This window comes from Cynocephalus volans, chromosome 4 (assembly GCF_027409185.1).
Source record: "Cynocephalus volans isolate mCynVol1 chromosome 4, mCynVol1.pri, whole genome shotgun sequence".
In the NCBI taxonomy this organism is placed as follows: Eukaryota; Metazoa; Chordata; class Mammalia; order Dermoptera; family Cynocephalidae; genus Cynocephalus; species Cynocephalus volans.
Genome location: NC_084463.1, coordinates 153,481,079 through 153,496,107, shown reverse-complemented (window position 1 = coordinate 153,496,107; position 15,029 = coordinate 153,481,079). Strand labels below are relative to the sequence as shown.

General features: G+C 37.0%; 1 protein-coding gene across 1 annotated transcript; it reads left to right on the top strand.

The window, feature by feature from the left end:
- The first annotated feature begins 12,805 nt into the window (after positions 1–12,805).
- LOC134376615 (olfactory receptor 5B12-like) lies at positions 12,806–13,840 on the top strand. Its single transcript, XM_063095105.1, has one exon. It carries the CDS (start codon positions 12,806–12,808, stop codon positions 13,838–13,840), a length of 1,035 nt encoding a protein of 344 aa, XP_062951175.1.
- Positions 13,841–15,029: the final 1,189 nt, after the last annotated feature.

The following is a 15,029-nucleotide window of genomic DNA, read 5'->3' as shown; positions in this document are numbered from 1 at the left end:
TTTACTAAGCACTTCATATCCTTTGTTTTATTTTATTCCCAAGCCACAGGGTTGGGTATTACTAATTCCATTAAAAAGATAAAGTTAGGATAAGTGAAATGAAGGAATTCATTTTTTCCTAAACAAAAAACAAAATCTAAAATTTAGACTTTTAAGATTTGACATGTAGTACCAAGAAATCATGTATGGCCAGACAGATGCATTCAAAGGAATGAAATAACATTCAGGACCCAGGGCAAAGGGAAAGCCATAACTTGCTTCTCCTAGTAAGCCTCCCTCCAATCTCATTCCATAAAGATGTTGGTGATTTTGGTGTTGCGATTGGAGGCAGAAAATTGGTAGAAAGAGAATTGGGATTGTCTCTGCCCTAGAGAGCCTTAAAAAATGTTTATCTTGCTTAGAACAATTTCAGAAGTAACAGAAGTTATCCAATTATTTCTTTTTAAAATTAGACCAAGAACATACATTGGGGACAGAACAACTTCTTCAACAAATGGTGCTGGGAAAACCAGATATTCATGTGTAGAAGAATGAAACTAGACCCATACATCTCACCATATACCAAAATCAACTCAAAATGAATTAAAGACTTGAATGTAATATCTGAAACTACAAAACTCCTAGAACACACAAGGGAAGCACTTCAGTATATAGGACTGGACAGACTTTTTGAACAAGACCTCAAAAGCACAAGCAACAAAAGTAAAAATAAACTAATGGGAATGTATCAAACTAAAAAGCTTCTGAACAGCAAAAACAAACAAAAAAAACAATATACAGAGTGAAAAGAAAACCTACAGAATGGCAGAAAATATTTGCAAACCATACATCTGACAAGGGATTAATATCCAGAACGTACAAGGAAGTCAAACTTAACAGTAAAAAATCAAATAATCCAACTTAAAAATGGACAAAGGAGTTGAATAGACAGTTCGCAAAAGAAGACATACAAACAGCCAATAGGTATAAGAAAAAATGTTCAACATAACTAATCATCAGGGAAATGCAAATCAAAATTACATTGAGACGTCATCTCACCCCAGTAGCCTGGCTATTTTCAAAAAGACAGAGAATAACAGATTCTGGTGAGGATGTGGAGAAAGAGGAAAACTTCTGCATTGTTGGTGGAACTGTAAATTAGTACAGCCTTTATGGAAACAGTATGGAGATTTCTCAAATAACTGCAAGTACAAGTTCCATGTTATCCAGCAATCCCACTACTGGGTACATACCCAAAGGAATTAAAATCATCATGTTGAAGATACCTGCACTCCCATGTTTATTGCAGTTCTGTTTACAATAGCCTAGATATGGAAGCAACTGAATGTCCATCAATGGACAACTGGATAAGAAAAATGTGGTACATATATACAATGGAATAGTACTCAGCCATAAAAAGGAATGAAATTCTTCCATTTGCAGCAACACGGATGAGCTTGGAGAAAATTATGTTAGGAGAAATAAGCCAGGCACAGAAAGAGAAATACCACATGTCCTCACTCATAAGTGGGAGCTAATTAGAGAAAAAAGAAAGGAAGAAACAAACAGCAAACATAATAGTAGACCGAAATTTCAGGAGGAGAGAATAGACCTGTGGTTGCTAGAAGTGGGAAAGAGGGAGGGAGAAGAAGGTTAGGGAGAAATTGGTTAATGAACACAAGGAATGATTACATTTGTAATGATGAACACGCTAATTATCCTGATTCAATCATCACACATTGTACACAGGTGTTAATCTTTAGCTCTGTAACACCACAAATATATACAGTCAATTATGTTTAAATAAATAAACAAAATAAAATTAGAAAACAATGGTTTTATAGTGTCAAATATATAATACTTAAAAAAGAATATGTGTCATGTGTATTATGTTATGAAGCATAATGAAATAACACTCATGAAATGGATTGAAGAACTATAACATTAATGATGATGTTATGGGGCAAAAGCAGAGAAAGTAAAAGATCCAGCAGTCATGGGAGGCTCTGGATTTTCAGAAGGCTGTATGAGGAACTCAAAACATGCCATTTCTTTAAAGTCTGTATATGGAGCACTGAATGCTTCCTCCCACCAATTCTAGACAGATTGCAAACTCTAGATAGATTGCAAACATTATTCCTGCCTGAATGGACATTGGGCAGAGTTTTTCTAGCCAATAAAGATGAGTACCAATTCAAAGTTCTGAGGTACTTTGAAACAGGAAGCTTATTTCTAGTGTCTCCCACTTCTTTAGAACCATGACTGTATGTTTCATCCCTTAACTTGTATGGAGTCTCACATGTCAGTGGGTCTCAACGGTGTAAGTTTCTTCCCTTTACCACTGGACTTTCAGAAGTTTGATTTTTAAATCCTTTCTCAAAACATTACTTTAGTTGTTACTCATGTTTCAAAATGAGGCAATTTGTATTCCATGAGATTAGAAGTTTTGAAATTATGCAGTTACTGAGAGTAGAGCTAAATCTTAAAACCAGGTCAGCCAACTCCACTTCCAACACAGTTTCCATTAACTCAGTAATATTGCTGTACAATTTGCCAGCTAGGATTTAAAGTTAAAGATTTTATTTTTATTTTCTATTTTTAACTGACAAATAATGATCGTGTATTATACATGAATAATAATTGTGTATGGGGTACACAATTGATGATGTTTTGATCTATGTATACATTGTAAAAAGATTCAATCACCACACCCAGTTATCATTTTTTGTGATGAGGGTGATACAAATACATTGTAGCAATTTTGAAATATGGTATACATTGTTATTAGGTGTGGTCACCATTCAGTGCATTGGATCACTAAAATTTGTTTCTTCAATCTAACTAAAACTTTTTAGCCTTTGATCAACATCTATCCCTTCTGCATACCTCTATGTCTTAGCCTCTGGTAACCACTTTTCTACTTTCTATTTCTATGACGTTCAGTTTTTTAGGTTCCATATATAACTCAAATCATATGGTATTTGTTTTTCTGTGCTTAGATTATTTAATTTAACATAACGTCCTCCAGTTCTACCCATGTTGTCTGAAACGACAAAATTTCCTTCTTTTTTTAAGATTGTATAGTATTCCATCATGTATACATACCACATTTTCTTTATTTATTCATCCATTGATGGACACTTAGGTTGCTTCAACAGCTTGGCTATTGTAAATAATGCTGAAATGAACATTGGAGTGCAGATATCTTTTCGATATACTGACTTCAGTTCCTTTGGATATAGATCCAGAAGTGAGATTGCTGGATCATATGGTAATTCTACTTTAAATTTTTTGAGGAGCTCTGATCCTATTTTCCAAATTGGCTGTACCAATGTACATTCTCACCAACAGTGTGCAAATGTTCCTTTTCTCCACATCTTCACCAACACTTACCATATGTCTTTTTTATAATAGCCATTCTAACAGGCAAGAGGTGATATCTCATTGTGGTTTTAATATTTGTTTCCTTGATGATTAAAGATGTCGAGTATTTTTCACATATCTTCTTTTGAACAATGTCTGTTCAGATCCTTTGCCCATTTTTAAAAAATGAGTTATTTGTTTTCTTGCTATTGAGCTGAGTTCTTTATATATTTTGGATATTAGCCCATTGTTAGACTTATGAGTATGATTTGCAAATATTTTCTCTGAATCTGTGGTTGTCTCTTTTTTTTTTTTTTTTTTTTTTGTTTTATGAACTGCTTTTATTTCAATTAATTGACTGTGGATCTCTATGAATACCATTTAAAATTGCTACATAGTATTCTATTTTAAGGATGTATTATAATTTAAACTATTTTTGTACATGTAAGTTTTATTTATTTATTTTATTTTATTTTTTTATTTTATTTATTTATTTTTTTTTTTAAATTTTATTTTGTCGATATACATTGTAGCTGATTAATGCTCCCCATCACCAAAACCTCCCTCCCTTCTCCCTCCCCCCCTCTCCCACAACAATGTCCTTTCTGTTTGCTTGTTGTATCAACTTCAAATAATTGTGGTTGTTATATCTTCTTCCCCCCCCCCCCCGGTTTGTGTGTGTGTGTGTGTATGTGTGTGTGTGTGAATTTATATATTAATTTTTAGCTCCCTCCAATAAGTGAGAACATGTGGTATTTCTCTTTCTGTGCCTGACTTGTTTCACTTAATATAATTCTCTCAAGGTCCATCCATGTTGTTGCAAATGGCAGTATTTCATTCGTTTTTATAGCTGAGTAGTATTCCATTGTGTAGATGTACCACATTTTCCGTATCCACTCATCTGATGATGGGCATTTGGGCTGGTTCCAACTCTTGGCTATTGTAAAGAGTGCTGCGATGAACATTGGGGAACAGGTATACCTTCGACTTGATGATTTCCATTCCTCTGGGTATATTCCCAACAGTGGGATGGCTGGGTCGTATGGTAGATCTATTTGCAATTGTTTAAGGAACCTCCATACCATTTTCCATAGAGGCTGCACCATTTTGCAGTCCCACCAACAATGTATGAGAGTTCCTTTTTCTCCGCAGCCTCGCCAGCATTTATCGTTCATAGTCTTTTGGATTTTAGCCATCCTAACTGGGGTGAGATGGTATCTCAATGTGGTTTTGATTTGCATTTCCCGGATGCTGAGTGATGTTGAGCATTTTTTCATATGTCTGTTGGCCATTTGGATATCTTCCTTAGAGAAATGCCTACTTAGCTCTTTTGCCCATTTTTTAATTGGGTTGCTTGTTTTCTTCTTGTAAAGTTGTTAGAGTTCCTTATATATTCTGGATATTAATCCTTTGTCAGATGTGTATTTTGCAAATATTTTCTCCCACTCTGTTGGTTGTCTTTTAACTCTTTTAATTGTTTCTTTTGCTGTGCAGAAGCTTTTTAGTTTGATATAATCCCATTTGTTTATTTTTCCTTTGGTTGCCCGTGCTTTTGGGGTCGTATTCATGAAGTCTGTGCCCAGTCCTATTTCCTGAAGTGTTTCCCCTATGTTTTCTTTAAGAAGTTTTATTGTCTCAGGGTGTATATTTAAATCCTTAATCCATTTTGAGTTGATTTTAGTATACGGTGAGAGGTATGGATCTAGTTTCATTCTCCTGCATATCGATATCCAGTTATCCCAGCACCACTTGCTGAAGAGGCAGTCCCTTCCCCAGTGAATAGGCTTGGTGCCTTTGTCAAAGATCAGATGGCAGTAAGTGTGTGGGTTGGTTTCTGGATTCTCTATTCTATTCCATTGGTCAGTGTGTCTGTTTTTATGCCAGTACCATACTGTTTTGGTTATTATAGCTTTGTAGTATAGCTTAAAGTCAGGTAGTGTTATGCCTCCAGCTTTATTTTTTTTGCTCAGCATTGCTTTGGCTATGCGTGGTCTTTTATTGTTCCATATAAATGTCTGGATAGTTTTTTCCATTTCTGAGAAAAATGTCTTTGGAATTTTGATGGGGATTGCATTGAATTTGTATATCACTTTGGGTAGTATGGACATTTTCACTATGTTGATTCTTCCAATCCAAGAGCATGGGATATCTTTCCATCTTCTTGTATCCTCTCTAATTTCTCTCAGCAGTGGTTTGTAGTTCTCATTATAGAGATTTTTCACATCCTTGGTTAACTCAATTCCTAAGTATTTTAATTTTTTGGTGGCTATTGTAAATGGGCAGGCTTTCTTGATTTCTCGTTCTGCATGTTCACTATTGGAGAAAAGAAATGCTACTGATTTTTGTGTGTTGATTTTGTATCCTGCTACTGTGCTGAAATCATTTATCAATTCCAACAGTTTTTTTGTAGAGGTTTTAGGCTCTTCGATATTAGGATCATGTCATCTGCAAACAGGGACAGTTTGACTTCATCTTTTCCGATCTGGATGCCCTTTATTTCCTTCTCTTCTCTGATTGCTCTGGCTAGTACTTCCAACACTATGTTGAATAGGAGTGGTGAGAGTGGGCATCCTTGTCTAGTGCCTGTTCTTAAAGGAAAAGCTTTCAGCTTTTCCCCATTCAGGATGATATTGGCAGTGGGTTTGGCATATATGGCTTTAATTATGTTGAGATACTTTCCCTCTATACCTAACTTATAGAGGGTCTTTGTCATGAATGAGTGCTGAACTTTATCAAATGCTTTTTCAGCATCTATAGAGATGATCATATGGTCCTTGTGTTTGAGTTTATTAATATGGTGTATCACATTTATTGATTTGCGTATGTTGAACCAACCTTGCATCCCTGGGATGAATCCCACTTGATCGTGATGAATAATTTTTCGTATGTGTTGCTGTATTCTGTTTGCTAGTATTTTAGTGAGGATTTTTGCATCTATATTCATCAAGGATATCGGCCTGTAGTTTTCTTTTTTGGTTATATCTTTACCTGGTTTTGGTATCAGGATGATGTTTGCTTCATAGAATGAGTTTGGGAGATTTGCGTGCGTTTCAATCTTTTGGAATAGTTTGTAAAGAATCGGTGTCAATTCCTCTTTGAATGTTTGGTAAAATTCTGCTGTGAATCCATCTGGTCCTGGGCTTTTCTTTGTTGGGAGCCTTCTGATAACATGGTTGTCTCTTTATTCTGTTAATTGTTCGCTTTCCTGTGCAGAGCCTTTTAGTTTGATGTAATCTCATTTGCCTATTTTTGCTTTTGTTGCAAAAAACTGCCTGTAATTTTGGAGTTCTATTCAAGAAATCATTACCCAGACCAATGTTGTGGAGGTTTCCCCCTATGTTTTCTTATAATAGCTTTACAGTTTCAGGTCTTATGTTTAAGTCTTTTATCCATTTTGAGATGATTTTTCCATATGTTGTGAGATGAAGGTTCAATTTCATTCTTCTTTATGTTAATATCCAATTTTCCCAACTCCATTTATTGAAGAGACTGTCCTTTCCCCATTCTGTGTTCTTGACACCTTTGTCGGAAACCAATTGACTATAAATACTTTAGCTTATTTCTGGGCTTTAAATCCTGTTCCATTGGTTGGTGTGTCTGTTTTTATGTCAGTACCATGCTGTTTTGATCACAATAGGTTCATAATATATTTTGAAATCAGAGAGTGTTATACTTCCATCTTTGTTCTTTTTGCTTAAGGCTGCTTTGGCTATTTGAGGTCTTTTCTGGTTCCACATGAATTTTAAGATTGCTTTCTCTATTTATGTGAAAAATGACATTAGAATTTTGACAGGAGTTGTACTGTATCTGTAGGTCACTTTGGGCACTTTGGGTAGTATGAACATTTTAGCAATATTAATTCTTCCAAACCATGAACACCTGACATCTTTCTATTCACTTTTTTCTTCTTCAATTTCTTTCTTCAATGGCATAGTGCTCAGTGTACAGAGCTTTCACCTCCTTGATTAAATTTATTCCTAAGTATTTTTATTGTTCTTCATGCTACTGTAACTGGAATTATTTGGGGTTTTTTAAAATTTATATTTTTAATTGTACATATTTATGGGGTACCACATGATATTTTGATACATGTATATATTGTGTAATGATAACATGAGGGTAATTAGTATATCCATCCTCTTAATCATTTATCATTTCTTTGTAATGAGAACATTCAAAACCTCTCCTCTAGTTGTTTTGAAATATACAATACAATATTGTTATCTCTAGTCATGCTACTGTGCAACTGAACACCAAAACTTATTCCTCTTATCTAGCTGTGGCTTTGTATCCATTGACCAATCTCTCACCATCACCTTTCTCACCCCTATCTTTGCCATCCTTTGGTAACCACCGTTCTACTCTCTATTTCTATGGGAACAGTTTTTTAGATTCCACATATGAGCGAGGTCATGTGGTATTTGTCTTTCTGGTTTGATTTCTTTTTCAGATAGCGGTCTGTTAGTGTATAAAAACACCACTGATTTTTGTATGTTGATCCTGTATCCTACAACTTTACTGAATTAGTTTATTAGTTCTAACAGTTCTTTTGGTGGAGTCTCCAGGGTTTTCTATGTATAAGATCATGTCATCAGCAAAGAGATGATTTCACTTTTTCCTTTCCTAATGCATGCCTTCTATTTTTTTTTTTTTCTTACCCAATTGTTCTGGTGCAGGAGCTTATGGAGCAGCCAGGGGCCAGGGTCTGGAGTCTGGGCATCTGTAGAGCTACAGTGGCTCCAGGGTCTACATTGTGGATTTGCACAGAGCTGCAATGGGTCTGGGCTAGCTCACTATTGCAACAGAACTGGTGCCAGGAGTGTGTGTGCATACACAGCAACTCTGAGGCTCCAAAGTGCAGGATGGCGCTAGCTTGTACCAGTGGTGGCTCCAGTGTTTGAGGCATGTGCAGGGTTGGAAGGGGTGGTGGTTCTGGTCACAGGGTGGCACAACAGGGAATTCTTCTTGGTGGGATGTGGGGTAGTGAAGCAGTGTCTCCTTCTCTGGGGGCTTCATGATGGGTTTGGCTGTTGGTTACCTCAATTGCAAATTATGTCAATGTTTTCTGCAGAGCAGGTTGTTGGGGACCGTGGTGGCACCCACCATATGGTTGATACTGATAGTTCCTGCCCTTTTTCTTTGTTCCCAGCCATCTCCAGACATCTCAGTTATGCCCATCTCTCCAGTGATCTCTTTTAGGTTATTCCCCATTTGTTTTTTAGCCCCATGTGTTGCTGCAGGTTCTTAAATGACCCTTTGAGCCCTCCTAAGTCTACTATCACTCATGGATAATTTTTTTTTCCTTTTTGGTCGGGAAGAAGGTTTGTGTCTCCTACTCTGGCACTTTACTGATGTCACCGTATCTCTGTTTTGTTTTGTTCATGTTTTGCTCTAGGAGAATGCTAAAACAGAAATTGCCAAGGAAAAGGTCTACTATAAAAAAACCATACTGACTTCTTTTAGATTCTGCTGACGTCCTTGAACTTGGGTCCTTCATTACATACTTTACATTTTGCTTGGAATGATCTTCCCATGCTGTTTATTTATTATTATTATTATTATTAGCATATTCATTATTACAAACCATGATTTTTCTTTATGCCCTTTACCTGATCTCTCCCTCCCCAAATCCCTCCCTCCCTCCATCCATCTCTAGTAACCTTAGGTTTGTTCTCTCCTCTGAAAGTTCAATGAATTATTGAGTTCATTTCTTTCTTTTCTTTCTTTCTTTCTTTCTTTCTTTTTTTCTTTCTTTCTTTCCTCCCTCCCTCCCTCCCTCCCTCCCTCCCTCCCTCCCTCCCTCCCTCCCTCCCTCCCTTCCTTCCTTCCTTCCTTCCTTCCTTCCTTCCTTCCTTCCTTCCTAGCACCCAGTTATAAGTGTGAACATACGGTATTTCTTTTTCCTTGCCTGGCTTACTTCACTTCATGTAATTTTCTCCAGACTCATCCACGTTGTTGCAAATGGCAGAATTTCACTCTTTTTTATGGCTGAGTAGTATTCCATTGTGTATATATACCACATTTTCCTCATCCAGTCATCCGTCTGTGGACATGTGGTTTGGTTCCATATTTTGGCTATTGTAAATAGAGCTGCAGTGAAGATGGGTGTGCATGATGATTTCCATTCCTCTGGATATATACCCAGTAGTGAGATTGCTGGATCATATGGTAGTTCTATGAGGCCTGGCTGAAATGTTAACTTTCCTGAGAAAACATTCTGACCAACGAATATAAAGTAGATTTCTTCTTTTCTCTCTCTTATTTTTTTTATGTACAGTTATATGTTTATTCTATACATAATTATACAATGGTCCAAACATTTAAGGTAAATTAAGGGAAGCACTAACTGCTGGAGTCCACTTGGCTTATTTAATGACAGAATCTGTGTCCCTGTCTCTTAATATTTATGTCAAATTGTGGTCTTGAAAGTTATACTGTGGCTTGATTTGTGCATTATCAAAGATAATTACAAAGTAATGTAAATACCCCCATGATCTCCCACAACAAGCCATGTGGGATCCCCAAAGACACTTTAACCACCTGATCTCTAGTTATGTGAGATAAAGTGTTTTGTAGCCCCTACAGGGTACTTATCCCCTGAGAGTTCCATAACCATATATTTACCTCCTGGTTTCCATTCTACAACATTTTAAGGACCAACATAAATCCATTTGGGTCCATATTAGAGGAAGCAGCCCTAAAACCAGTCACTTTGATTATTCATTCATTTGTCTGGTTGTTAACAGTCATCTATTAGCAATAGATGACCTTCCCTTAAACCGATATATTACCAACCTGCAAATATGTCCAAGGAGGGAAAAAACCCAGTAGTAATGATGTTGACTGTTGTTATGATTATCACCCCTTATGAAGCATAAGGCATAATAGGGGAGCCTTCCATTTTCTTATCATGGCAGCAGTCTTCAGGCTGGATGTTGTTGGGGATTCCTTTTATTATTTCCTTTTCATAGATTAAGATATTAAGGTTTGAATGAGTTAAGTGACTTATCTAAGAAGAAAAGGCAGCAGATCCAGCACCGCAACTCTTATTGGCTGATTCCAAGGCCAATAGCATTTTTTTCCCTTCAATTTCTTCCTGCCTCTAACTTTAACCACCTGAACGAAGAATAACTACAGCACATAATATTCATCAGTTAGATGTCTTTTCCAGTCCACTAAACATCCTGAGACTAGGGGCTTGTCTTGTGCATCAGTGTAGGCCTGGCAGTCAGTGTGCAACCTAGTGTATCACGGGGAATTGCTTAGTGTTTGTAGAGAGAATGAAGAAATAAATTGAGATAAATTGTTTTGTAGCCTCCACAGGGTAGGTATTTATCCCCTGAGAGCTCCATGACTATATATTTACCTCCTGGTTTCCATTCTTCAACATTTCAACATTGCCTAGTTAAAGCGTTTCTAAATAAAGATGTTTTCCTTCTTTCAAGGGCTGAATTTCTGATTTGAGACCCACTCACATATGAAGGTGCTGAATCTGCATGTTGCATTGTCCAGGCAGCAAGGTAAGCCTCTTGATCAAATCTGCTGTCTGCATAAAGTTACAGGGGCAGAAGCAACCAGGAAAACCCAAAGAAGCCATTTCTCTTTTGGCTTATTAAGAGCTCCGGCTTAAACATTTTAAATATTTCTTTTATCTGTTTTATACATCCAGAGATTATACAAATGGAGTGTCCTTCATCCAAATGCTTGGGACCAGAATTGTTTCTGATTTCAAACTTTTTTTTGGATTTTGAGACATTTGCATATACTTAATGAGATATTTTGGAGATGGGGCCCAAGTCTAAACACACAATTTATTTATGTTTCAAATGTACCTTATACACATAGCCTGAAGGTAATTTTACACAATATTTTAAAATAATTTTGCAGATGAACAAAGTATATGTTAAGTACTTATGTGTGTAACCTTCCACTTGTGGCATCATGTCAGCACTCAAAAAACTTGGGATTTTGTAACATTTTGACTTTCAATTATTTGGATAAGGGAGCTCAACCTGTGTGTCTAAACACTAGCAAATTCCTATTAGAGTATGTATATTTATCATTTGGCACGGAGGAAAAGCACAAGAAGGGCTTGAGTCTCCGCTTGGCAAAGTATAAGCTTGTATGACTTTACACAAGTTATTTAAACTATTTATATCTCAGTTTTCTTTTTCAGGAAATATGATAATATTACTCATCTTGACTAATCCCAGAGTTGCTGAATTAAATGGGGTATCAATATAAAATGTTATTATAACCTGTAAGCTATAAGGTATTGATATTCAACACTGTACCCCACAGATATGTGCAATCAACTGTGTTACAATAAAAATAAATAAAATTTAAAAATGAATAGAAAAACAAAGAAATTTTTAAAATAAATTAGTTAAAAAGAGAGAAAGATAGGAGGAATGGATATTAATAAACAAGGGAGAAATCAGGCTTAGAAACCAGTTATAAAATGCACAGGAATAGACATGAGTAAAATGACACAAGACATAAGTAATTATCAAAATGAAGAGACCTGATCTCAAGTTCTAATACTATCACTAAAGACTTATCTGATGTGGGACACATGATTATTAACTATTTCGTGGACTGATGCATGAATTACAGTGTAAATGAGATCAACCATCATCACGCAGTTCTGAGCGAATGAGAAAAAAATTCTCTCTGGGAATGAAGAATAACTACAGCACGTAATATTCATCAGTTATATGTCTGTTCCAGTCCACTAAACGTCCTGAGACTACGGGCATGTCTTGTGCATGAGTGTAGGCCTGGCAGTCAGTGTGCAACCTAGTGATTCACAGGGAATTGCTTAGTGTTTGTAGAGAGAATGAAGAAATAAATAGCATCCAGCACTTTGTGTGGTGTATTCTTTGGCATCACTCGAGAGGCATGATCCTTTTTAACCTTTCGAGGATTTTTTGAGGAGTTGGAGGTAGTAATAAACATTTGTGGATTAAGTTCTGGTCATTCAACTGCGATCCAGGAAGGTAGGGTATTTTCACAAAGCCACGTAAACTGGTAAGTATATGTGATTCCTAATTTCTGGCTTTTCAATTATACACATTGACTTCTAATGGTAAATTTAATTACTCAATCAGTCAGTGAATCAATCAATTACTAAGTTGCTATATTGTGCCCAGATTAGGTTAAAAGTAAAAAATATAAAGGACTTCTTTTCGTGATAAAGAGCTAAGACTAATATTCAAAGTGGCTTGGCATCACATCTCACCTGATCCAGTTCATAACTAATTTGATGATCTTGTATAAATCTTTTCTTTTCTGTACCTTAGTTCAGTAATTTATGAAGTTAGGAGTTTGGGATGCATTATCTCCAAAATTCTCTTACTGGGGACACTGTATGATCTATCAATAATTTAAAGTTGCATTTTCTTGTCATGGCACGTTTTATCCAGGTCCCAGGGAAAATTGCAATACTGACATAAGGCACAGAATGGACATGCTGACTAATCTCAGCTGTCTTTCTCCATTTATCATTCTGATTCTGTTTTCTCATTCCTACAGGACAGCCATACAATTCCCCACGGAGAACAGTACAGGGGTGACCGAGTTCATTCTTGTGGGGTTAACTAATGACCCAGAACTGCAGATCCCACTCTTCATAATCTTTCTTTTTATCTACCTCATCACTCTGGTTGGAAACCTGGGGATAATTGGATTGATTCTGTGGGACTATCGTCTCCACACTCCCATGTACTTTTTCCTCAGTAGCCTCTCCCTGGTGGACGTTGGTTATTCCTCTGCTGTCACTCCCAAGGTGATGGCAAGCTTCCTCACGGGAGACAAAATCATGCCCTACAGTGCTTGTGCCACTCAGTTCTTCTTCTTTGTAGCCTTCATCACTGTGGAAAGTTTCCTCTTGGCCTCAATGGCCTATGACCGCTACGCAGCAGTCTGTAACCCCCTCCATTACACCACCACCATGACTGCAGGTGTGTGTGCTCATCTGGCCACAGGCTCCTACGTCTCTGGTTTCCTCAATGCCTCCATCCACACGGGGAACACTTTCAGGCTCACCTTCTGTAGGTCCAACGTAGTTGACCACTTTTTCTGTGACGCTCCTCCTCTCCTGGCTCTCTCATGCTCAGACACCTACATCAGTGAGATGGTTATTTTTCTTGTGGTGGGCTTCAACGACTTCTTCTCTATCCTGGTCATCTTGATCACCTACTTGTTTATATTTTTTGCCATCCTGAGGATGCGCTCACGTGAAGGACGCCAGAAGGCTTTTTCCACCTGTGCGTCCCACCTCACCACTGTTTCTATCTTCTATGGGACAGGCATCTTCATGTACTTACAACCCAGCTCCAGCCACTCCGTGGGCACAGACAAAGTCGCATCTGTATTCTATGCCATAGTCATTCCCATGCTGAATCCGCTGGTCTACAGCCTGAGGAACAAAGAGGTCAAGAGTGCTTTTAAAAAGACTGTGGGGAAAGCAAGGTCTTCCATAGGATTTATATTTTAATTACATAGAATCCACAACAAGGCAGTGTCATCCACTTCAGATTAATCTTTGTCTTTTAAACCCAACATCTGTGCTTCCTCAGAAATAGTTTCTATTGACTTTTTTTTAAAAAAAACACTACGTATTAATCATGCTTTCTTCTTTCTTTGTGTAACTCATTTTTTTTTAACATCTGGGCATTTTAAATAATAAAATTTAGCGTATTCTAAAAATCATGTCTTCCCTCCCACCTAAGGTTTGTTGTTGTTGGTGGTGCTTTTTGTTTATTTCGTGATTTTTCTGGATTCCTTCTGTTAATTCTATATTTCTTATTGTTTGTGGTCAGTGAAATTTCTTCTCAATCTGCTTACTAACAATTGGACAGATTTTCCTAAATGCTTTAAGCCATTAATTCTCTCAAGCCTTGCATGTGGTCTCTGTATATGTGTATTGGAGCATATGTTCAACATTCCAGCAGTTTAAATTCTGCCTTAATCTTTACTTTCTGCTTGTGCAGAGACTCAAGGTCAGCTGCAGATGAAAGATTAAGTCCTTCTCTGGCTTTTTCTTGCCATACATAAAACTTCGCACATGTGCTTGATTTTTGTAACCCCCGGAAATATATTGGATCTTTTCAAAGCCCTCTGTGGATTTCTAATTTCTCCAGAAATTTCTTTTAAGAGTTTGGTCAGATTGTTCTTTGTACCAACTGATATTTACATCTTCAGGCAATTGCAGTGTTCAATAATTGACACTAAATGCTTTGACAAACACCTTAGGAATAGGTCTTTTCTCACTGACTGAACTGAGTTAAGTGAAATAAAGTTAAAAACTGTGAATGAGGTTGTTCCAGGGATCTTCCAGGTAGGTGACTGGAGATGGGGCCTTTTAGGACTCTCCAAGCACATTTTGCTCACTTCAGTGGCTGTCAGGCTCCTGTTTCTCTCAGCTTCCATAATTCTGAATCTGCTAGTTTTCAAGGCTACCACAGAGCTGGGGAACAGGTAAGTTAAAATGCCACGAAGCTCACCCTTACTACTGACAGTTAGCCATTTTTCTTAAATGAATACCCCTTGAATTGTTGCAAGCTTCTGGTTAACTTCCAGAGTCTCAAAAATCTCTATTATAAAAACTTTTCTTTGTGTTTATGGAGGAACAGATTTTTGAAGGTTCTTGCTCTGCCATTTTGGAAGTGTTTCTCCCATGCTAA